Source organism: Marmota flaviventris, chromosome 10, assembly GCF_047511675.1.
Source record: "Marmota flaviventris isolate mMarFla1 chromosome 10, mMarFla1.hap1, whole genome shotgun sequence".
NCBI classification, from domain to species: Eukaryota; Metazoa; Chordata; class Mammalia; order Rodentia; family Sciuridae; genus Marmota; species Marmota flaviventris.
The window spans coordinates 113083229-113108659 of record NC_092507.1 but is presented as its reverse complement, the minus strand read 5'-3'; the positions used below and the strand labels follow the sequence as shown (position 1 = coordinate 113108659).

General features: G+C 38.3%; 1 protein-coding gene across 1 annotated transcript in view; it reads left to right on the top strand.

The window, feature by feature from the left end:
- The window catches only part of Sdhc (succinate dehydrogenase complex subunit C), a 40796-nt gene extending 15588 nt beyond the window's left edge, over positions 1–25208 (top strand). Inside the window, exons 4-6 of the mRNA XM_027950796.2 lie at positions 2924–2985; positions 20322–20485; positions 24373–25208. Coding sequence (XP_027806597.1) covers positions 2924–2985; positions 20322–20485; positions 24373–24477 — 331 coding nt within the window. The 3' untranslated portion in view covers positions 24478–25208. The remainder of the gene's footprint in view (positions 1–2923; positions 2986–20321; positions 20486–24372) is intronic.
- Positions 25209–25431: the final 223 nt, after the last annotated feature.

The window sequence follows — 25431 nt, the reverse complement described above, 5'->3', positions numbered from 1 at the left end:
TTGACTACTTTGGGCTTCCTCATAGCATGAGGAAGGGAAATTTGGAAGTCATGCATGTTTATTTCTTCTGTGTTCTGTTTCTTGAAGCAGTTAGTCATGAAGTTCTGCCTGGATTTAAAGGAAGGGACTAAATACTTGGTAAAGAATGACAAGATTCTGGAAGAGCATGTGGTACAAGAAGTAATGTTGTGGTTAATTTTGGCAAGTAGAATGTTCTTACCCACTCAGTAATAGGCTAACTGGGCTATTATGGTTTAATGACTTTTGAAAATTAGGGTAGCCGGGCATGGGCATGTTGGTTCATGCCCTGGAGGACTGCAAATTCAAGGCCAGCTTCAGCAAATTGGCAAGACCCTGTCTCAAAAAAATTTTTAAAAATGGACTAAGGATGTGCCCCTGGGTTCAATTCCTGCTACTAAACAAATAAAGAAATAAAAATATGGTAACATTTGCCAGGTGAGGTGGTGCATTCCTGTAATCCCAGTGGCTCAGAAGGCTGAGGTGGGAGCATTGTGATTTCAAAGCTAGCCTCAGCAAAAAATGAGTTGCTAAGCAATTCACTGAGGCCCTGTCTCTAAATAAGATACAAAATAGGGCTGGGGATATGGTTTAGTTGTTGAATGCCCCTGAGCTCAATTCCTAGTACAAAAAAAAAAAAAAAAAAAAATAGGGTAACATTTGAATTTTTCTCTCTTTTAGTGATGGGAGTTAATTTATGTGGGCTAGGAGCCCCCATAAACTGCATTTGGAATGCTAAGTAATGCCTTAAAATTTCCTTACCTCTTGGGTTTCAGGCCTTTCAAATAAATATTTGTTCTTTTTTAGACTGATAGTCTTTCTCTTTGACAAAATATTTAAGCAATCTGTTTCACAATTTTGTCATCAAAATTCCCTATTCTAGTTAGGGGGCTTTCTGTTCCTGAATGCAATTTTAAAAGCCCCTTTTTGTTGTCCTTAATGTCTTTTGCAAGCTGCAGCTCTCCTGATTCTTCATGCCAAATTATGCCATTGTTCTGTTTGTCCTTGGTTATGTGGCTCTTCTTCCATCTTTTATATTTATCCCATTAAATCTGAGTTAATCAGAATGGTCTCTAGTGAGTTTTTTTGGTTTCTCTGAATATTACTCTTTTCTTAACTGTGAACTTTTTTTTTTTTGGTACCAGGGATCGAACCCAGGGACCACATTCCCCATCCCTTTTTAATAGTTTATTTATAGACAGGGTCTTGCTGAGTTGCCTTGGGCTTCACTAAGATGCTGAGGCTGACTTTAAACTCACAATCCTCCTGCCTCAGCCTCCTGAGCCCCTGGGATTACAGATGTGCACCACCACACCTGGCTTAATTGTGAACATTTTTATTTTGTAGGTAGAGGATTGAATCAAGGTCCTTGCACATGCTAGGCAAGCACTCTATCATTGAAATCTATCCCCAGTCCTAGAATTTCTTTTTGAGATCTTTTCAACCTTCAGTAATTTCTCTTTAGGGTATTAAATATGTGGTCTGATTTTGGTCAGTATTCCCTTTCTAAGCTGATTTTCCAAATGAACATTAACTTTCTCCAAGACTGCTATTCCTTCTATTTTACCAATCAGTTCCCTCTTGAGAATGAGAACAGGTCTAGAATAACGATGTTGATTGTTCCTCTATGGAAATGCTTTGGCAAAATGGTAATTTATGATTTAAAAAGGAATTTGTGTGGGGGGGAGTGGATTCTGGGGATTGAGTCCAGAGTCACTGAACTACATCCTCAGCTCTTTTTATTTTATTTTGAGGCAGAGTCTAGCTAAATTTTCCAGGCTGGCCTGGAACTTATGATCCTCCTGCCTCAGCCTCCCAAGGTGTGTGCCATCCTGCCCAACTTGATTTCATGACAAAGTGTTTTAGAACTACTATGATAAGAAATATATACTAAGCTGGGCATGTGGCACATGCCTCTAATTCCAGTGACTTTGAAGGATGAGGTGGGAGGATCACAATTTGGAGGCTATCTTCAGCAATTTAGGGAGACCCTGTCTAAAAATAAAAAAAGGACTGGGGATGTAACCTAATGTTAAAGTACAGGGGAAGGGAAAGGAAGAGAAGGGAACAGGACTAAATCCAGCAAAATTATTTATTAGGGAATAAATGGTATGTTCAATATTTGTGGGGATATAATAAGGGAGAGTTCAAGAATGATCATATATTTTGTGAAACTGGGTAAGTAAAACTCACTTAGATTTTCCACTACAGTGTTAAAACTGGAGAAACAGAAGGATCCAGGTGGTTATGTTCCAATGATTACTTCCTCTAATTGTGCCAACTTTTATTGGTGACAACATAGTGATCTCTGTTTCTCCTTGTGAAAGAAGTTGTAATTGTTTTCTCCTCTCAGCTCTAACAGTGATGAAGTCTGATAAAAGGAGGGACACTTTTTAAATAAATGTCTTTTTTTTTTTAATTTTATTTTTCAATTTTGCAGTATTGGGGAATGAACCCAGGGCTTCATGCATGCTAGGAAGGCATCCTAACACTGAGCTACACCCCAGCCTAGTTTTCAAAATAAAAAGTGAAAGCAAGGAATTTGAAAACTGTTTTTTTTTTTTTTTTTAAATAGTGCGTATTTCAACTTGGTGCACTGGTGCACACCTGTAATCCCAGCAACTCAGGAGGCTGAAATAGGAGGATCTGGAATTCAAAGCCAGCCTCAGCAAAAGCAAAGCTCTGAGCAACTCAGTGAGACCCTGTCTCTAAATAAAATACAAAATAGTGCTGGTGATGTGGCTCAGTGGGTTCACTGAGTTCACTCCTGGGTTCACTCCCTGGTACCAAAAAAAAAAAATAGTGCCTATTTCAGAATTAGTGTATGTTTTCATTGCCAAGATGGACACTCTGCTATGGGGTCAATTTTTCCGTTTTTAAATTGTCTTTATGTGTTTCTTTGTAGCTGGTCTCTTCCTATGGCAATGTCCATCTGCCACCGTGGTACTGGTATGGCCTTAAGTGGAGGTATGTATGTGCATTTTTATACACGCATACACACACACACACACACACACACACACTTCTTTGAAGAACTGCTATTTCTGTGACTCTTGTCACTCACTGCCTTCTGCAACTCAGAGATTGATGAGTCTTTTTTTTTTTGATACCAGGGATTGAACCCAGGGGCACTTAACCACTGAGCCATATCCCCAGCCCTTTTTATTTTTTATTTTGAGACAAGATCTCTCCAAGTTGCTTAGGGCCTCACTAAGTTGCTGAACCTGGTTCTGAACTTGGTGATCCTCTTGCCTCAGCCTCCCGAGTCACAGGGATTAGAGGCCCAGCTATAACGAGTCCCTTTAAGTTCCTGCATTCATCATTTGTTATGTTATCTTGGTACTGGGGATTGAACCCAGGGGCACTTTACCACTGAGGTATGTCCCCACCCCTTCTTAATTAGTTAATTTATTTTGTATTAACGCATTATAGTTATACATAATAGGTTAATTTTGACATATTCATACATGCATATTACATAATTTGCTTCATTTCGATCCAATACTTCCCCTTTGTCTTTCTGCAGCCCCGTCACCTTCTGCCTTCTTCTACTTTACTCTTTTGTTGTTATTTTGAGGTGCTAGGGTTGAACCCAGGCCTGTACATGCTAGGCAAACACTTTACACCTAAGCTATACCCACCAATCTAACTCTACCCTTTTTTGTTTTTTTACTTTTTTTTTTAATGTAAGTTTATTTACTTTTTTAAAAATCTAAAAAAAATTTTTTTAGTTGTCAGTAGAACCTTTATTTATTTATTTACTTATTTATATGTGTTGCTGAGAATTGAACCCAGTGCCTCACATGTGCTAGGCAAGTGTGCTACCATTGAGCCCTAGCCCCAGCCCTCCAGCCCTATTTTCTTATTTTGAGATAGGGACTCACTAAATTGTCCAGGCTAGGCTCCAACTTGTCGTTTTCTTGGGTCAGCGTTCTGAATAGCTGGTATTATAGCTGTATGCCACTGCATTCAGCAAAAATGGCCATTACTTCTTTGCTTTTTTTTTTTTTTTTTTTAATTAGGAATTGAACCCAGGGCCTCGTACATGCCAAGTAAATGTTTATCATTGAGCTATATTCCCAGCCTTCATCCATTTCTTGTTTTTTTTCATGGTACTAGGGATACAACTCAAGGGTATTCTACCACTGAGCCACATCCCCAGCCCTTTTAATTTTAAAATTTATATGTTTATTTGGTACCGGGGATTGAATATGGGGGTGCTTTATCATTGAGCTATATCCCTAGCCTTTTTTGTTTTTATTTTGAGATGGTCTCACTAATTTGTTAAGGCTGACTTCAAACTTGTGATCCTCCTGCATCAGCCTCCCAAGTTGCTGAAGGATTATATGTATGTGCTACCATACCCAACTTTATTTATTTATTTATTTTTGTTTTGGGGTAGGGTCTCACTAAATTGCCTTGGCTGGTCTGGAATTTACAATCCTCCTGCATTGGTCTCCCAGGTGCTGGGATTATAGCATGTGCCATCATGCCCAGCTCCTCATTCACTTATTTATTTATTTTTGGATACTGGGGATTAAACTCGGGGATACTCAACCACTGAGCCACATCCCCAGCCCTTTCTTATATTTTATGTAAAAATAAGGTTTCACTGAGTTGCTTAGGGCCTCACTAAGTTGGGGCTAGCTTTGAACTCATAATCTTCCTGTCTCAGCCTCCTGAGCCACTGGGATTACAGGTGTGTGCCACCACTTTGGCTTCCTCGTTCATTCTTTTTTATCAATTAATTATGAGTGCCTGCTATGCTCAGGTTCTTTCCTTAGGTTTGAAAGCTACTTGATTGAGAGGAAGCACAGAGAGGTTATAGAGGCCTGCATAGGTAAATCTGAATTTATTTTTCTTCAGTCTCCTTAAGATATCTTGGAAACTTGTGCTGTCTTCTAACAAAGGTAATCTAGCTCTTATAATCTATCAGAGGGGGACTGGGGTTGTGGCTCAGTGGTAGAGCGCTTGCCTAGTGTGTAGATGCCCTGGGTTCGATCCTCAGCACCACATAAAAATAAATAAATAAAACAAAGGTATTGTGTCCAACTACAACTAAAAAATAAATATTAAAAAAAAAAAATCCATCAGAGGAACAAATATAAACTAAGAGTGGTAGAATGCTTCCTAAAAGAAATGCAGAATGAGGTGTAAGTACTTGTTCTACAAGCCTTCTGTTTTAAGTTGCTACTTCTAAGCCCTTTGCTGGCAAAGGAAAATGGGGTTATGATTTTGAACAGCATAAATCCATGCCAGATATGCAAACTCTTTTTTCCTGTGGATAGTTCCCTGCTATGCCTTTAACCTTATCCTCAGAGTAAGAGCATATCTTGCCTAGAGTCTGTGTGAGGTCATATACCTGAGAGACAGAAGCCCCACTGTTTTGTATTAAGGAAGACTCCAAGTCCCTTTGCCTCCTTTCTTTTGCTACTTTAGCCTGGGAGCAAAGTCTGAGTTTTATTCACACATCAGGCATCATTGCTCACTTGCCAGGAAATGACCCACTGTGCCGAGTGGAACAGATGGCAGGCAGCCTTCAGGTCCTAGTGTGTAATATGCGCTTGATCCAGACATTTGGTAACAGATTGAGCTGTCAGGGTAAGAAAGAGATATCTTTTGATTTTCTTGGTAAAGTGATGGTGGTATTGGAAAAGTACTCTTCTGTTTTTCATACTGTCCTTCAGGGTCCCTCCTAGACTTCTGTAGACTTTTTTTTTTTTTTTTTTTTCTCTTTACCTAAAGGATTCATCAGCCTAGTGGCTTTAGTGTAGGATCTTGCATTTAGGGAGCTATAGTTTAGGTATTGGCAGGAATTATCTGAAGCTAAGTCTCTGCTGTTCTTAATCTTATGCATGTACACACACATACCCGTTGTTGGTGGTAGTAATCATATAAGGATAGAAACTCCTAAGATCTGATGGTGTCATTCTTATGCCATCATTGCTTTGGTTGGTAAAGGGATATTAGAATGCAGGTATATGATGTTGCCTAGGAATCTGTGTGTAGTTCCTGGTTTTAAACCTGCTTGCATTGACTAATAGCGTGAATTATTGATTAAATTTATAATTACTTTTTTAAAAATATCTTTATTTTATTTGTTTATTTTTTTATGTGGTGCTGAGGATCGAACCCAGGGCCTTGTATGTGCAAGGCAAGCACTCTACTGTTGAGCACAATCCCAGCCCCTATAATTACTTTTTTTAATGATTGCTTTTATTTGTGCTTAGAGTAAGAAATTTTTAGGTTGACACTTTTTGCTTGTTGGTATTAATGAGCAGTTTCATCCTAAAACTTCTTGGGGAAACGTTTTTCAGGCTGTAATTTTCTTTTTTTTAATATTTATTTAATTTTTTAGTTATAGGTGGACACAGTATCTTTATTTTATTTTTTTATGTGGTGCTGAGGATCAAACCCGGTGCCTCACGCATGGTAGGCGAGCACTCTACCTCTGAGCCACAACCCCAGCCCTGGTGTGGTGGCGCACACCTATAATTCCACTACCTCTGGAGGAGACGGGAGGATCACAAGTTCCAGGCCAGCCTCAGTAACTTAGTGAGTCCCTCAGCAACTTAGTGATACCCTGTCTCAAAATAAAAATCTTTAAAAAGGGCTGGCGATGTAGCTCAATGGTAAAGCACCCCTGGGTTCAATCCCCAGAATCGGAAAAAAAAAAAGAATGTTGACTTTTTAATAGACTGCTAGTTGAGGTGTGAGCCATACATGGTGGAGTGCACCTGTAATCCCAGCTGCTTGGGAGGTTGAGGCATGAGGATTGCAAGTTCAAGGCCAGCCTTGGCAACTTAGCAAAGCCCTGTCTCAAAATAAAAAATTAAAAGGGCTGGGGTGTAGTTCATTGAAAAAGCACCCTTGGATTTAATCCTCAGTATCAAAAAAAAGAAAAAGAAAAAAGAAAGGAGGGAGAGAGAGGGGAAAAAAGAGAGAAAAAAAACTTTGGGTTGAGATTTCCTTAATTCATAAGCAAACCTGCTGCTTAGGCATTCTTCCCCCCCCCCCCCCCCCCCCCCCCCAGAAAAGCCAAAGAACTAATAGATTTGTAAGTAACTAATGAATTCTGAAAAGGATCCTTTAATTCCTCTGGGCTTTTCTAACATTTTTTATTGATTCTTAAATGTTATCTGTTACACCTTAGGAATTCTAGTCATTCCAGACTGAGGTAGTATAGAGAAGATGAAAACCTTTGGAATGAGATAGATCTGAGTTCAGATGCAACTCTATCACTAAGTAGTTGTCAGATATTGGACAAGTTATTTGGTTCCTTGAGCCTTTAATTTTATTTTTTAATTTTAATTTTTTTTTTGGGGGGGGGGGATTGAACCCAGTGCCTTGCACATGCTAGGCAAATGCTCTACCACTGGGCTGCATCCCTAGTGCTAGCCTCCGATAAACAGATAGATAGATAAGATTTTTTAAATTTTTTTTTAATTGAATATGGACATAGTACTTTTGTTTATGTGTTTATTTTATGTGGTCTTGAGGATCAAACCCAGTGCCTCACATGTGCAAAGCAAGCATTCTACCACTGAGCCACAACCTCAGCCCCCAGCCTCAGATATTTCATTTACAAATGTAGATAATACTTTTTTACTGTATATGGGAGCAACAATTAGAATTTAAGGATTGTAAAATTAATATAAATTATTATGAAATGAGTATGATTTGTTGTCTGTTGGAATAAACTGAAAGTTTATGGACATACTGTAGTACAGATGAGAACATCAAGGAAATTTCCAAATGCATCAAAATGTATACAGTTTGTTCAATGTATATGATGTATACAGTGTATATGTATAGTTTTGAATGTATCAATTATACCTCCATAAAACTAACTAAATAAACCAACATGACCAAATAATGTTAGAGACATGGGACCAGAATGTGATTGAATTAAGTAAGGCAGGAATCTAGTTGGTACTATTATATTCTATTTTAGGGTACAAACTGGCAGCCTGTGGGCCATATTTGGTCAACAGATGTATTTTGCTTGGTCATACTGTAATGAAAAAAAAATAGAACTTGAGTCCTTTGCCAATTTTTCAAAATCAGATTATTTGTTTTCTTGTTATTGAGTTGAGTTCCTTATATATTCTGGATATGCCTTGACTCCCTGCCTTTTTTTCTATCCTGTCAGCTGTTTCTTTGCTCTGTTAATTGTTTCCTTTGTAGTTGCAGAATTTTTTTGGTTTGATATAATCCCACTTGTCTCTTTTTGCTTTTGGTCCCTGAGCTTTTGAAGTCTTATCCAAAAAAATTCTTGCCTATACTGATGTCATAAGGTGATTCCCAAATATGTTTTCTTCCAATAATTTCAAAGTTTTGGATTAGGATAACAATAGTTAACAGTAATGTATCATATGTTTCAAAATAGGTAGAAGAGAGGATTTTGAATGTTTTCACTACAAAGAAATGATAAATGTTAAAAATGCTAAGTGCCCTGATTTGGTCATTACACAATGTATATGTGATTAAACCATCATATTGTACCCCGTAAGCGTGTATGATTACTGTGCATCCATTAAAAATAATACGTGTTTTTGTGTTCTGCTTGACTTACATATTTGTGTGGCTTTTGTAGGCACTTGGATTTGGCTTGCTCATTGGGAGGGGTAGAGGATCTTGGGGGTGACAATCAGAGAGGAATAGGTAGGAAGGAGAAAAGAAAATGCAAAAAGTGAATGCCAGGGACTGGTGATGAAAGTGCTTATTGTCTTAAGAGTTCAGAGGGTAGAGAGAGTTGAACCCAGAGAACACCAATTTTCCAGTCCATGGAGAAGTAGTCTTGTGACACATGGGTGAATGATTCTGATTTATCAGGCCTCACTTGGCTTGGATGACATTTGTCTCACAACTCTTTGCTCTGATTTGCTTTTTTTTTTTTTTTTTTTTTCTTTTTTTCCTTCTTATTTTTTGATCTGTTAAATTTTGGGTGGGGGCAGGGGGCGGTACTGGGGATTGAACTCAGGGACACTCAACCACTGCGGTACCCGGGATTGAACTCAGAGGCACTCAACCACTGAGCCGGGATTGAACTCAGAGGCACTCAACCACTGAGCCACATCCCCAGTCCTATTTTTTATTTTATTTAGAGACAGGATCTGAGTTGCTTAGCACCTCGCTTTTGCTGAGGCTGTCTGAACTTGCGATCCTCCTGCCTCAGCCTCCCCAGCTGCTGCCGTATATACTAACTCATTGCAGTCTGCTTTATGTACTGTAGTCTTAATTTAGACAATTAAAGACCAGGTAGACTTGGACTATAAAAAAAATACATCAAGAGTTCTTGACACCATTGAGATCCTTGGAGAGAAATTGAGAAGGGTAGGTTGCCTTTTAATATACTAGATCATCATTTTCTTCTACATATAATAATGCCTAGTTATCATTGTGAGAATTTAAATACTTTATATAAGTTTCTAATACAGACCTCATGGTGATTATTATTATATATTTATACACACACACACACACACACACACACACACATACACACATATATACATGCACCAGGGATTGAATCCAGGGGCGCTTTACAACTGAGCTATATCCCCAGCCCTCTCTTTTATTTTTTACTTCGAGATTAAGTTGCCTAGGCTGGCCTCAAACTTGTGATCTTTCTGTTTCAGTCTCCTGAGTCACTGGGATTATAGAAGTGTATCACCACTCCTGGCTACATTAATAATTGGAATAGTTAATCTGGTACATCTCAGAAAATGTCTGATCATTTGTGGGTAGGAAAAAAATCTCATTTTCAGCCCTTTGCACATTATGACTATTTTGTTGTAGTTCATGCATCACCAAAATGGGATGACTTGAAAAACTGATTGTCACCAGAGGAGAATATGCTCTCAAAAATATTTTACTTTTCTTCAGTGCATGAATACTCCTGACCCAAGAGACATTGCAAGGGAACAATGGGCAGATTACATCCTGGTGAGATTAGTGTGACAACACTTTAGATAAAAGAGCAATCAGATGCTCTCAACCTGAGTTTTAATCATCACTTGGACAGCTTTATCACAGCTCTTGTAGATGTTTTCAATTTCATTTGCAGTGATAACTGCAGCGGCTTGCTAGGAAAAAGTGTCTGAAAGAGCTTTTGATGGCTTTTGGAAGTGGCAATAAGACTTACAATTTGCACAGTTCTGTATATAGCACTTAACTGCAGTGGAACCAGCAGGGGCTGGTCTTGGCAGCTAAACAAAAGTGCCATTTAATTTTTCTTAATGATTAGATGGGACAGCTTCAGTGGCTTTGTTTTTCTCAGTTTCAATTGTTTTACTGTTAGAGGAGTCTATTTTGGCGCTCGTGTTCTAAGAGTATAGACTATTTCCTGATTCCTAGTATACTGAACATTATATATACAGGGGGAAGATCTAAGAAATCCTGTATTTAATTTCATCTCATATGTTTCTCACATGTAATGAGGGAAAAATTGGCTAAGGTAACTTTTGATTGAGTTAACTGATGCACCTATTTGAAGAGGTGAGCTTCTTTTGTGGGAAAAAATAAACAGGCATCCAGCTAACCTATGTCTCTTCAATTCATGTCTGGGTTGGCATTTGTATAATGATTCCAGATCACCTTGACCTACTAGAGGCAATATTTTAAAAACTTTTTCTTTCCTGATTATAAAAGCATTATAATGACAGAAAATTAAAATATGACAGAAATATATGGTTCAGAGGATTTCCCCATAATCCCACCACTCAGGGATAACCTCTGTTCTGAGTATAGCCAGAGACTTGATTTCACTTTTTATATATATAAAAAATAAAAAATATGTATTGTTTGTGTGTTTAAGGAATCAACCCACCAGAACATACCAGCTATTTCAAATAAATTTGTTGCCATAGCCATTTATTGGCTAAAGAAATAAACAAAAACAGGATTAGCCAAGTTTACTCAGTATTTAAATGTGCTAGGACTTGAAACCTAAATTCAGATTCTTTCCACCAACGCTGCACCTTTTTTTTTTTTTTTTGGCAGCTTTGGAGATTGAATCCAGGGATATTCTACCACCAAGGTAAATCTCCAGCCAATTTATTTTGGGAGAAGGTCTTTGTTAGGTGGCCTAGGCTGTCCTTGGCCTTGAACTTAAGATCTTTCTGTCTTAGCACCCCTGGTTGCTGGGATTACAGGAGTGTACCACCCTACTTTGCTTAAAATCTTGATTTTTAATTGTTATTTCAGACTCAGTAGTGTTTTTGTCAAATCCTGATCTTGAGGCCAAGTTGTGGCTCAGTGTTAGAACACATGCTTAATGTGCAGGAAGCCCTGAATTCAATCCTCAGCATCAAAAAGAAAGGAAAAAACTAATCTTGAAAACATTGATGTGGGCCTGTATAGTAAAATAGTTTAAAGAAATAGTTGATTTATTTGGAGACAGTCTTCCTTTTGAATTGATTAAGCTAATCAATATAATTTGATTCATGGGAAAAGCAAAAGCTAAAGACACTGTTATTCCCATCTCAGGATTTTCATTGAGTTTGGCTGTGGCAGATTATGTGAGAGAAGGTGGTATTTCCTGTGATAAGGCAGCCATATCACAGCCTTGTATTCTAGGGGTATTGCTCGGAGGGTCATTCCTGGGCCTTGGCTCTTAGCCTGCTGTACCATTTAGTACATAGATCAGGGCTGAGTTTGCTCTGCTGTCTAAGCAATGTAAGTGGCATTTGAAGTTTCTAAACTTTGTATTGGTACTGAAAATCAAAGAATAGTGGAGTTGTTCCTTCAATCTCTAGCTTCCTATTTACCCAGACTATCAAAGACAAAATTCCGTTGGGTCATAATGTCTTCCTAAACCTTCTCAAATTATCTCACTTCATGGTACCCTTGTGTCTTCAGTAATTTTTTTTTCAATTTTGCTAAGTCAAAAGAAGTATCAGTTTTGTTTACTAAGTGGTTATATCCAAACACCTGGTCCTACCAATTTATAATCATTTGAAAAATATATACATAGCCAGAAGTGGTGGTACGTGCCCATAATCCCAGCCATTCCAGAGTCTGAGGCAGGAGGATATCAAGTTCAAGACCAGCATTAGCAAGTTAGTGAGACCTCGTCTCAAAATAAAATAAAAAGGCCTGAGGATGTAGCTCACTGTTAAAACACTTGTTTAGCATGTGTGAGGACCTAGGTTTGATCCCCAGCACTAGGAGAAAAAATTCACATAAATGGAAATATTTATACACATATGTGGAAATATATTTACGTATATTCACAAATATCTATAATTACTTACTAATGTAATATAGCCCTGTCAGACCTTATAATTTCCATCCTTTTTTTCCTACATAGGGAGATAATCTTCCAGAGTTCATAAAATCACAACACTGGAACCATAACGTGCATATTTGCAGTTATGGAAAAGTGAGTATTCTTTTACAGACGTCAGATTGGGAGTAACAAATACATTTGGTGTTAGTGCACTGGTGTCTGTTGCTTAGAATTTAATCAATATTTTATCCTGAAACTGAGCTCCTTGATCAAAAGAAGTTTTTGAAGCTTTTGAATGGTTTGAATATTGATCTCAGGCTTCCGGAAGAATTAGATTATGGACAGAGATATGGTTGGTAGAATTGGAGCAAGAAATAGAAGAGAAAATAATAGTATCTTAAGAATGCTTAGTCTTTTTACTTTTACCAGCACTTTCATTTCACTTCCAAAAAATTATTACAATAGATAGGATTTCCATTTTATAAATGAGAATTTAGATTTTGAAAAGTTAAGTGAGCTTAAGCATAGGTAGTAGGGGAGGCAGAATTCTTTCTCAATCTCCCAAACTTTGCCAAGATTAGTAGGACCTTGTTGTAGGGGAGAGGAGAAAAATATGTGATATACATAAGATTATGTTAGTGTATCTAAGACAAAGCTAGAGCAAAATAAAACTCTTAGGGTTAATGTTTCTGGGATTTGGTTTTGTTAGAAAAATGCAAAAGCATGACCTTGAAATCTCACAATCTATAAAGGCTAGGCAGGTAACTTAAATAAGTAAAGCAGATGAGTAATCAAGTGAAATACATAGCTGTTCCACTTTTTATAGAGACACAACCATAAGAAAAATTGTACCTTTTTTCCTTCCTAAAACAAAAAAGTCTGAGTACAGAGATAATTGACATCTAGTTCAATGTTGGGGACACATTAATGAGTATTGAGGGTTCTGTCAGGGTTCCTGAGATATACATTGATATATGTATATCTTCAGCTGATTATTGTTATGCAGAAATTCAGACCTAATGTTACTGGATATTCCAGTCAAGAGTAGAAAGATGAAATATTCTATATTTTAATGAGGGTAGGTTATTTAAATGTTTAAATAAACAAAAACAGGAAAACAGTTGTGACCCAAACTACAGAGTGGTCAAGCATGTTGAGACCCTGCCTCTAAATAAAATACAAAATAGGACTGGGATGTGGCTCAGTGGTTGAGTGCCACTGAGCTCAATTCCCAGTACCAAAAAAATAAAAAAGGAGCAGGGCAGCTGGGGATGTATGTGGCTTAGTGGTTAAGTGTCTTGGGTTTAATCCCTGGTACCAAAAGAAGAAAAAAAAAATTTTACAATTCCAAGCATATCACCTGGAGTTCACCTAAATTTCCTTGATAAGATTTTGGCTTTTTTTTTTTTTTTACTTTTTTAGCAGTTTTGAGATGTACAATACAATACACTATTATTATTTTTTTCATTGAACACGTTTGCAATAAAGCTGAAAAATAAAAAATAAAAACTATTCCTTCTGAGATTTGTATCCTTTGACCATCATGACCCCACTCCCCTTACAACCCAGTCTCTATAACCACCATTTTACTATCTGCTTCTTTGAGTTTGATTATTTTACACAAATCAATGAGAATACACACCATTTGTCTTTCTATGCCTGGCTTATTTCATTTAGTTTAATGTTCTCCAGTTCCATCCATGTTCCAAATTATAGAATTTTCTTTTTGAAGGCTGAGTAGTATTCCAATGTGTGTGTGTGTGTGTGTGTGTGTGTGTGTGTGAGAGAGAGAGAGAGAGAGAAAAATGTTTTCTTTAATCATTCATCTTTAACCATTTACCTGTTGATGGATACTTAGTTTGATTTCATTACTTGACAATTGTAAATAGTGCTGCAGTAAACAATGGAGTGCAGACATTTCTTTAAAAAACTGATTTAAAATCTTTGAGGTAAATAAATACTCAGAAGTGGGATTGCTAGGTCATATGAAATTTTTATTTTTAGTTTTTTGAAGAACTGCCAAGCAGTTTTGCATAATGGCTATGCAATTTGCATTCCTTCCAATAGTGTACAAGGGTTCCCTCTTCTCCACATCCTTGAGAAACTTTTCTTTCCTCTTTTTTGCCAGTAGCTGTTCTGACCGTGTGAATGATTTGCATTTCCTTAATGATTAACGATGTGGAACAGTTCTGCATGTATCTGTTAGCCATTTTGTATGTCTTCTTTTGAAAAATATATATTCAGGATTCTTGGTCATTTTTTAAATTGGGTTTTTTGGGTTTTGCTATTAAGTTGTTTGAGTTCCTTATATTTTGAATATTAATCTTATCAAATGTATGGCTTGTAAATATTTTCTCTCAGTCCCCATAAGTTGTCTTTTCACACTGTTATTTCCTTTGCGTGCAGAAGCTTTTTAGCTTGGTATAATTATTAGTTAATTTTTGTATATGGTGTGATATAGAGGTCAGTTTTACTCTTCTGCATGTAGATATCCAGTTTTCCCAAGAAGAAACTATTTTTAGCCAGGTGTGGTGGCACGCCCCTGTAATCCCAGTGACTTGCTAGATTGAGGCAGGAGGATCAGAAATTCAAGACCAGCCTCAGCAATTCAATGAGATGCTGTCCTAAAAAATTATTTAAAAAAACTAAAAAAAAAAAAAAAAAGGTTGAGGGTGTAGGTCAGTGGTAAAGCACCCCTGGGCTCTAGTACCACTCCTTTCTCACATATACACTAAAGAAGAGACTATTCTTTTCCTATGATGTACTCTTGGCATCTTTGTCAAAAATCATAGTTGACCTCAGACATTCATGGATATTCATGGATTCATTTCTCGGCTCTGTTTTGTTCCACTGGTTTAATTTTTTTTTTTTTTTTTTTTTTTTTGCCAGTGCCAGTATTGTTTTTGTTTTTTTGTGGAAATGGGGATTGAACCCAGGGATATTGTACCACTGAGCCATAGCTCCAGCTTTAAAAAAAAAAAATTATTTTGAGACAGGATTGCTGCAACCTGCACTGCTGAACCCTAGAAACCAGCAAGGGGCGATGGGGGTTTAAGAGACACACAAACACAGAGAGAAAGCTGGAACCAGGTGGAATACCGACCTCTGATGGAGGAACAGTGACCCAGTGACCTGGAGCTAGCTCAGCATGTTTATTATATAGGGTCTCATAATCAGGAAGTTAAAACTATAGGGGTTCTTTGTGCACTAAAAAGTTACAGAACTAGAAACATTATTGTAGCTATTCTACTGTTGCAATGCTAAGAACATCCTGTTATTATCCTGCTGCACCCAGGAAGCCCATTGTCCAGAGTTTCTGCAAAGCAAGCAGGCTTGAAGTTTGCCCCACTTGCAAGATATGCTGGTTATCTTGTTATGTTCAGAATTCTGTATCCCTAGCAGCTGTGTCTGAGCTCAAGGTCAAGAATGTTATTATTCAGTACCCCAAACTTCCTCAAGCAGGGCTTCATTACCATAGCTCCTGGGCAATCTTGCCCTGCACCTTTACACGGAAAGTTCCCAGAGAAAAGTACAACCACAGCTCCAAAGCAGACAAAGACCATATTCCAAGTCACCACTTTCTCCACACAGGGTCTCACTAAATTGCTGAGGCTGGCCTTGAACTTGGGATTCTCTTGCCTTGGCCTCTTGAGTCTCTGGGATTACAGGTGTGTGTCACCATGCCCGGCTGCCTATTTTTCTTTTAACTCTACTTTCCCTGAATTACCCCTTCCACACTTTAAAACTTCACTTATCACTTACATGCAGATGATCCCCAAATTCATATTTTTAAATCAAAACTCAGTTAGCTTTAGACCTTTAGCTACTTATTGAACATCTTCACTTTTATGTTTCTTAAGCATCTGGTATATAAACATACTCTAAAATGAACCTATCTTCCCCCTCCTCCCCAAATCAATATCAAGCCCCAAGCATATCAAAACTACTGAGGTGAGGGCTGGGGTTATGGCTCCGTGGTAGAGCGCTTGCCTTGCATGCATGGGGCACTGTGTTTGATCGTCGGCAACACATAAATAAATAAAATAAAGGTATTGTGTCCATCTACAACTAAATTTTTTTAAATTTATTTTAAAAATACTATTGAAGTGAACTTAACTAAAAAACAACCTGCATTTTTTGTTGGCGGTTTCCCCTTGGTGCAATGGGCTGGCTGACAAATTAAAACTAAGAGAAATAGAATGGGAAAAAAAACCCACAAGACACAGAAAGTAGTTTCAAACGTGGAGGCAGGACAGGCAAGCTGATGAGACTGATGGAGCTTCTAGATCAAATGGAGCATGTGCCTGCTTTATTTATATGGGGGAACATCAAAGAGATTCTATAGAATGTCCTTTTCCAAAAAAGGTTAAAAGTGGGCTGTTCAGTTCCTAATGGGTTATGCCCATCTCCCGAACTACTATGAGGAACTGTCCCAGCAGAGTGGAGGGAAAGGTCATGTGCACTGGGCAATCTATTGACATCAGAGAGCCATGGAAGGTTTCTAGTGCCAGGTCTATCTCTCTTGGCTACCATGCCCAGAGAAGATCCTCATGTATTTCACAGATGGCTTTCTGCAGTCCTTTAAGTCTTTTTTTAGCTGTTTTTTTGTCCATTTAAACTATTTAAGCTTTATCAACTAAGACTTAGAATTAACATGATTTTCTATTTAAAATTCCTGCCTTATTTCTCTCCTTTGATTTATCCCCCATTGATGTCACGTTTATCTTTTTAAAGGACCTCTCTGACCATATCATTCTCCAGCTTAATGACTCTCCAGTTCCATTAATTATGGTAATATTTGCCTCAAGTAACTCTCCCTCTTACTGAGGCCATGGCAGGTTTTTCTATCTATGATATGGCCTAAGAAGCCTTCTTACTGTTGTACTCTAGACAGATATTGCTAATTGATAGAAATTGGAACTGAGATGAACTCTGGCACCAAGATGAAATCTACTTGTTATCCTTGACCAAAAAGACTGACTTAGACTCTGTAGTTTAGCACATAAGGACCTTTATGATTGAACATCATATCCTGCCTCTCCCCGATTACCAGCTTTCTATTTTTCCCTCAAAACTTAGCTTGAGTAAATCTCTGAGAAAAAGCCTTTGGAGATACTGATATTCTCCCCCTCCTACTAGATGGATTTTGATTCTTTTACTTTTTATTTCATAACATGCTGTGCACACATATACCTTTGTTATAGTGCTTCTCTCTCTGTACTGTAGGTTGATGTATTTAAATATATCTACTAGACTGTAAGCTTCTTAAGGTCAGAGATGAGGGCTTGGTTTTCCTTTCACAAATTTAGCACATAGTAAGCCCTCAGTAAGTGTCAGTGAGTCAGGCACGATGGCACACACCTGTAATCCCAGAGGCTCGGGAGACTGAGGCAGGAGGATCACAAGTTCAAAGCCAGCCTCAGCAAAAGCGAGGCACTAATCAACTCAGTGAGACCCTGTCTCTAAATAAAATACCAAAAAGGGCTGTGGCTGCAGCTCAGTGGTTGAATGCCCCTGAGTTCAATCTCTGGTACCCCCCACAAAAACGTGTCAAAGAAGTAAAAGAGAATGTGTCTGCTACATGTGAAAATAGAACAAGCCTCTAAAAATCATACTTTCTGTGTCCTGCTTTCCATTTCCTACCATTTATGAATGTTTCATGTTCTCTTAAGACTTGGAGTTGGCACAACAATCTCAATAACATTAATATCAGAAGGTTCCTCCTGGGCTGGAGTTATGGCTCAGTGGTAGAGCGCTTGCCTCACACGTGTGAGGCACTGGGTTTGATCTTCAGCACCACATACAAATAAATAAAATAAAGGTATTGTGTCCATCTACAACTAAAAAATATTAAAAAAAAAAAAAAAAGGAGACGGTTCCTGGTAGTTGAATTGTTTTGATTCTAACCACTGTTTGGCCTTGAGTGGAAATGGAGCAGTAAATGCTTATTAAAATAACCCTATATATTTTCAGCAGGTGTGCCCTTTCATCCTACTGTTTAGAATCATTCTGCAGTTGCTGAGGGAAATATGTAAGGATAGGAACTAAGAGATTATTTCTTTTAACAGCCTTGTGGAGCTTTATGCAGACCACATTAACAATTACATATTTAAAATGTATAATTAAATGATTTTTATACATTCACAGAGTTGTACTACAAATTAATTTTAGGATATTTTTATTACTCCTCAAAGAAACTTCATTATCCATTAGCAGTCACTCCTTACCGCATCCTCCTCAAACCATACTACCCCTTATCTGCTTTCTGTGTCCATACCCTTACCTATTCTGAACATTTTATATAAATGGAATTATATAATGTATCGTCCTTCATGACTGGTTTCTTTCACTTAGCATGTTTTCAAAGTTTATTCATATAATAGTATGGACCTACTTTATTTCTTTTTATTGGTGAATAATATATTCTGTGGTATTGACATATCATGTTTAATTTACACATCCATTAATTAATAGTCATTTGGAGTGTTCTCTTATTTATTTATTTATTTAGGTACTAGGGATTGAACCCAGGGGCACTTTACCACTGGGCTACACCCCCAGCCCTTTTTATATTTTATTTCGAGTCAAGTTCTTGCTAAGTTGCTTAGGGTCTTGTTAAGTTGCTGAGGCTGGCTTTGACCTTGAAGTACTCCTGCCTCAGGATTTTTGTTTTTTGTGTGTGTAGCTCAGTGGTAGAGAGCTTGCCTTGCATTGTGAAGCCCTGGTTTCAATCCACAGCACTGCAAAATAAATAAATAAATGCTTGGGTTTCTAAGCCCAGCACAGTGGTACACATCTGTAATGCCAGCAACTCAGGAGGCTGACTCAGGAGGATTGCAAATTCAAGGCCAGCCTCAGTAACTTAGTGAGGCCCTAAGCAAATTAATGAGCTGCTGTCTCAAAAAATAAAAAGGGCTAGGGATGTGGCTCAGTGGTAAAGCCCCTCTGGGTTCAATCCCCAGTACCAAAAAAAAGAGTTCTTTATGTATTCTGGATAAAGGTCCAATTAAATTATTTTTAATTATTAAATTTGCCAAATCCTGCTTCTTTTCCTTCCAAGTATTGGTCTCAAGAATACCACCAAATATCTGGGCACAGTGACACATGCTTGTAATCTCCAACAATTCAGGAAACTCAGGCAGGGGGATCACCAGTTTGAAGCCAGCTTCAACAATTTAGCCAGACTCTAAGCAACTTAGCAAGACCCTGTCTCAAAACAAAAAAATAAAAAAGGTTGAGGATATAGTGATAAAGCACCCCTGGGTTCAATTCCCAGTACAAAATAAAAAAGAATACCGTCTGATAAATGTCTGTATATTTAAAAAAAGTTTCTCATCAGACATATGGTTTGCAGGAGTTTTATATTTTAATTATATAACAATTAGGTTTATGATCCGTTTTGAGTTAAAAAAATTTTTTAATAGTACTAGGGATTGAACCCAGGGGTGTTTTATCACTGAGTTATATCCCCAGCTCTTTTAATTTTTAATTTTGAGACAGGGTCCTGCTAACTTGCTGAGGCTGGCCTCAAACTCATGGTCCCCCTGCCTCAGCCTCCCAAGTCACTTGATTTTTTTTTTGCTCCTTTCCTTGGAGAAAATACACTGTCTTTCTTACTGATATGATGATACAGCAAGAGGACTACTTCTGTCAGGAAAGGTTGTTATAAAGCAGGATGTTGAAAGGAGGAATAATCTACTAAACATACTGCAATGTGCCAGGCATGGTGGCCTGTACCAATATCCAAGGCTGAGGCAGGAGAATCTCAAGTTTGAGGCCTGCCTGGGCAATTTAGCAAGACCCTCTCTCAAAATGAAATAAAAAAAAGGCTGGGGTTGTAGCTCAGTGGAAGAGTGCCCTGGGTTCAATCCCTAGTACCAAATACACAGATTAAAAAGAAAACTTTGTATTGAGATTACCATCAGGTTGCATCTTAACCAATCTGCCACTGTAAACTTGAACATGTATTTCAGAGTTGTATAAGGTTCCAGGAGCTTTCATGATACCCTGTTTTACACATTATGATTTATAACTGGTATGCAGTTGTGATGGGCTCTTTTTTTCTTCTTAGGGGTCTACCTCTTTGGCTTGTCAGCCCTGTTGCTCCCTGGAAACTTCGAGTCATATTTGGAATTTGTGAAATCCCTGGGTCTGGGACCATCACTGATCCACACAGCTAAATTTGCACTTGTTTTCCCTCTCATGTATCACACCTGGAATGGAATTCGACACTTGGTAAGTTGATTATGGATTTGCCTGTTTTCTGAGTGATGGGAGTGGGGAGGCTGAGAGGATCCTCATTGTTGAGTTTAGTGCTCTTCTTCTTTCTTTTCTTTTTTGACGTTGGGGCTTAAACGTAGAGCCTCACACATTCTAAGCATAAATGCTGTACCAACTGAGCAATACTTTAAACCCTCAGTGCTATTCTTAAGGTTAGTTGTGCTGGACCTTCACTCAAGGTCCTCTGGGGGAAAGTTAAATAAGACCTCCTCAGCATTCCTTATCAGGTGTAGTCCAGGCAGGAACTCGCAGGCTGTCAGTATGAATTCTTCCAGTTTTAAGAAAAATATAATTAAAAGAGACTCCTGAAGCCAAATCATTCATCTGGCATAGGAGCATATTTATTATATAAATATGAATTGGTACCTGTTAGGTGCCGAGCACTGTTCAAAATACTGGGGATGTCAATTATAAGTTAAGTGAACATGGTTGCTGTTTTCAGTTTACCATTCCTGTCAACACAAAGTGACAAGTCTTTTTATATTAGCTTTTGTTAGCTTGACATTAAATTATATTAACTGTTTTTGTTGCTTTTGAGTGATTATAGAGAAGGGGCAACTTTAACAGAAACTGGGTGCCATGGATCCCAGATTTTTATCTTGGGTTTAGGAATCTTTTATTAGTGGACTGTAGACTGTTCCTGTTGCCTCCTATATGGCCTTGGTGTCAATTCAGAACAGGTGTTTCTGTCCTTCTCATGAAGAAAATGAAGGGGGTTGGGTGCAATGGTGCATACCTGTAATCCCAGCAATTTAGGGAGTTGAAGCAGAAGGATCCCAAGTTTGAGGCCAGCCTCAGCAACTTTGCAAGACCCTATCTCAAAATAAAAAAAATAGAAAGTACTGGGGATCTAGCTCAGTAGTAGAGAACCCCAATCAATGCCCAATGCCCAAAATAATCAATAAATACAGGAATTAAGCTTTTTAAGTCAGTCTCCCTACTCCTAGTCTTGTGTCCTTCCCCAAAAAGACAATTAAAATTTTCTTTTCACCTGTAATTCCATCTCCTCTGGAGGCCAAGGCAGAAGGATTGCAAGTTCAAAGCCAACCTGTACAATTTAGCAAGTCCCTATATCAAAATAAAAAATAAAAACAACTAGGGATGTAATGCTCAGTTGCAGAATGACCTGGGTCCATTCCGTAGTACCACAAAACAATAAAAAATCTGGTTTTCCATTACATTTAAACCTGAGCCAAGTGTCAGGTAGATGCTTTTGCCTTCCACATTAGAGCCTTAGAGAGATGCAGCACTTGTCAGATTTCCTATAGGTGGTTCAATGAAATAAAATAAAAAATTAAAAAATAAAACAAACTTAATGACCTATTAAATTAAATGTATCTATTAACTGTTCCCTAGGGTAGTGTTTGGTTTGATTTAAAATGACTTTTCACTTCCCTGAGGGAAAGTTAGTGGGGAGGAAGGGCATTTCCATTAATGACTTCTTATTCCAAGGAACAAAGCTCTCTAAAGAAAATCCCTGATCAGCTTCCTCCATCCACATCCTGGTGAGAAGGAGAGGGAAGGGATGTTGCCAAAAGCTCAGTTCTTGTATCTGATACCAATCCAGTAATGAGGACACAGTTTTGAGAAAAAGGAAAAAGGTCTATTGCTTTGCTAGCAAAGGAGAAACATAGGGGACTCCTGTTCCAAAGGCTGTGATTCTGCCCATCACCAGGAACAGGAGGCTTTTAAAGTGGTGATTCAAAGGATGCATTCCATGTGTTCTCTGTCTGGAGTTGTAATTCACTTGTTCATTTGGGAGATAGTCATTTCTGAGATCTTCTGGTACCATCCCCGAAGTCTGGATGACTTTGTTCCTATGGTGGGTAGGTACTCAGGGACAGATAACTGCCTGGGATGGGGAAGAAAGGTAATTCTGTTTCCCCTGAGATTAGGGAGGAGCAGGGTGAGAGGAAGAGAAAGAAACAATTTTAAAAATAAGTTACAATGGCAGAGCAGCAAGGGCTATATTCAAAGCATAAAGTGGACCACTGTTACAAGGAGAGAGGTTTTACACAATTCCCGAACTCAGGACTTTTCTGCCCTGGTTCCTGCATATTAGAGGAATTTTTTTGGTAAGAGATGTATGAACCTAAAGATTTTTCATTTTTCTTCTTTGTACTGGGAATTGAACCCAGGAGTGCTCAACCACTGAGCCACATCTCCAGCCCTTTTTTATTTTGAGACAGAGTCTCGCTAAATTACTTAGGGCCTCACTAAGTTGCTGAGGCTGGCTTTGAACTTGCAGTCCTCCTGCCTCAGCCTCCCGAGCCACTGGGATTACAGGCATGTACTATTGTACCTGGCCTAAAGGCTTTTCTTAAGCCTTTAAATTTAAAATTTTTCTTCTAAAAAGTACTAGCTCTGAGTATGATTCAGCATTTTAACTATTTCCTGTGGCAGTGTTTAGTGTTTGGCCTCTGAGCTTGGTATTTGCCTTGTTGGAAGATCTAATGGGGGAATGAAGAAAGATATTGATGTCAAAGAGTAGGAACATTGTAGAGAATATCCTTCCTACTACCCACCACCCAGTAGGACTCATAACTGTGCCTCTGTAAGCAAAACAGCTTACAGATACTGTGTAATCTGCTTGACTCCTAATCTGGTTTAGGTAGAACATAATTGGGGGTGTAGGTAAAGGAATGTTTTCACCTTGTTTTTTTTTTTCTGGGTCTCTCTACAATTTTTTCCCCAAAGTGACTCCAATTTAATTAATTTTATACGAGTCTATAAAATTCAGACTGTGGGCAAACTTACTTTTTTCCTCAGGGGCTCTTATAGTAATTTAGAGTGTAATATGTTAATATCCCTAGAGTACAAGAATCTAAACTCATATATTTATTTATTTAGGTACTGGGGATTTAATCCAGGAGCACTTTACCACTGAGTCACATCCCTAGTCTTTTTTGTTTTGAGTAGGGGCTCACTAAATTGCCAAGGGCCTCACTAAATTGTTGAGGCTATCCTTGAACTTGAATCCTCCTGCCTCATTGGGATTACAGGAGTGTGCCACTGTGCCCAACTTAGACTAGTGTTTTTTAAAGTGTGGTTTCAACCCAGTGGGTAGAAAATTTAGTGAGTTACTGCCACCAAAAATAGAAAATATAAAATGCAGTACACAGTGGTGTGGGTAAATGTTTGTTGTTTCATGAACTTTTGGTATATTATACACAGAGTTCTACCTGGTTCCAATTTGGAAGATATTAGTGGAGTCATAGTCAAAACAAAATTGAAAAACGGTATTTTAGATCCCAGAGTATTCTTTAAAATACTAATACTCTGATAGATGTTCTAACAAGGAATTTTGTGATTGACCATACATGAATATTGTATCCCCTTTTCAAGATTAACGGTACACATTAATAAATTGAGAGTCTTTCAGTTAAATGTTTGTCAGATTTATATGACCATGGAACTTCCCCCCACTCAATATAATGCCTTACAACATTATGCAGAACAAGTTGTGGAGAAACACAGTTCAGTAAACACTGGTCTATGTGGACTACATATGTTGACAGGAGAAAAAGGTTTATCTGTTCTGTGTGGAAGCTTTTGTATGAAGGTTCTGTGGCAGTTCTAGAGAATACTCTTTTTACTACCACCACACAGTGGGACTTGATTTTCTGTCATTGGGATAAGTGGATGTTAAGTACCATATTGAGAAGAGTAAAGGTCAAACCTTAAGATGTAAGTGCTTTTCCTCACGCAGAAAGGAGGTGCCTATTCCAATAGATAATTTGTTTTTGAGAAAGTTGCTGTGACCAGGTTCTTGGGTACTAGGGGAGGGGGGGATTTTTTTTTTTTTTTTTTTTTTTTTTAATTTTGTTTTCCTTTTTCTACAGATGTGGGACCTAGGAAAAGGCCTGAAGATTACCCAACTCTACCAGTCTGGAGTGGTTGTCTTAGTTCTTACTGTATTGTCCTCTCTGGGGCTGGCAGCCATGTGAAGAACTGAAGATCCCAGCATCATCTTCCTACAAATTATTACATTGATTTACTTTCCTGTTTGTCAGTCACTCTTATCTCCAGTGAACAGTTCTCCTAATGTGTTTAAATCCTTTTGTGCTTGCAGATCCCTTTGTAGCTTGTAGAACCACAATAGTAGAAAAAGGTCCAGTTTTCCCCTTGTTTCTAATGATGGAGTGGCTGCAAAAACTCCCTTTTCCTGCCCACAGCTCACAGCCTACACTGAGCCAAGGAGCCCTTATTCTCTTTCCATGTTGGACTTTGATTTGTGCTGAGGATCAGCGTTTGGCTCCTTCTTCCCAAGACAGTGGAAACAATGCCAGCTCTGTAGCCTCTGCCCTGGGAACTGGGGGTGAGGCTTTGGGTGCCACTGCCTGTGGGTTGCTGGCTTAAAGGACAGTTCTGTTCATTGGTCAGAGCCCAGGGCCTTTAGCACCCACACAGTGTGACTGAAAGGAGATAGGTAGGAGTAGAGAATTATCCAGGCCCAGCTACATGGAGATAAAGAGGGTGAGTTGGTTCTTGGAGTAGATGTTTCGGGAAGAAGATATATAGCAAGAGGAAGATCAAGAAAATTATCATCAACTGCAATGAAGGTTTTTGTTTTGTTTTGTTTTTGCATTTCTGGAAAAGCAAACCTTTTAATGTCATGTTTTCTAATCCAAGTTCATGTATTATCTTTTTCTGAAACTGAATTAAAACACTCATTTTATCTCTGACTCTCCTTGAAATCTAAGAAAACCAAGAGAATTACTTTTCCTTTACCTCCCTCAGGTCTCAGGCATTTATACCCGCTAGTGAATTTTCCCAGGAGGGACCCTACAACTGACCACTTAGAAATTTTCATGGATTGAAAATCTGATTAGCCAGAGATTCAAATATCACAGAGAAGCCTCCACAGAAAAGGAAAAGAAGCTAAGCATGTGCAGAACTTC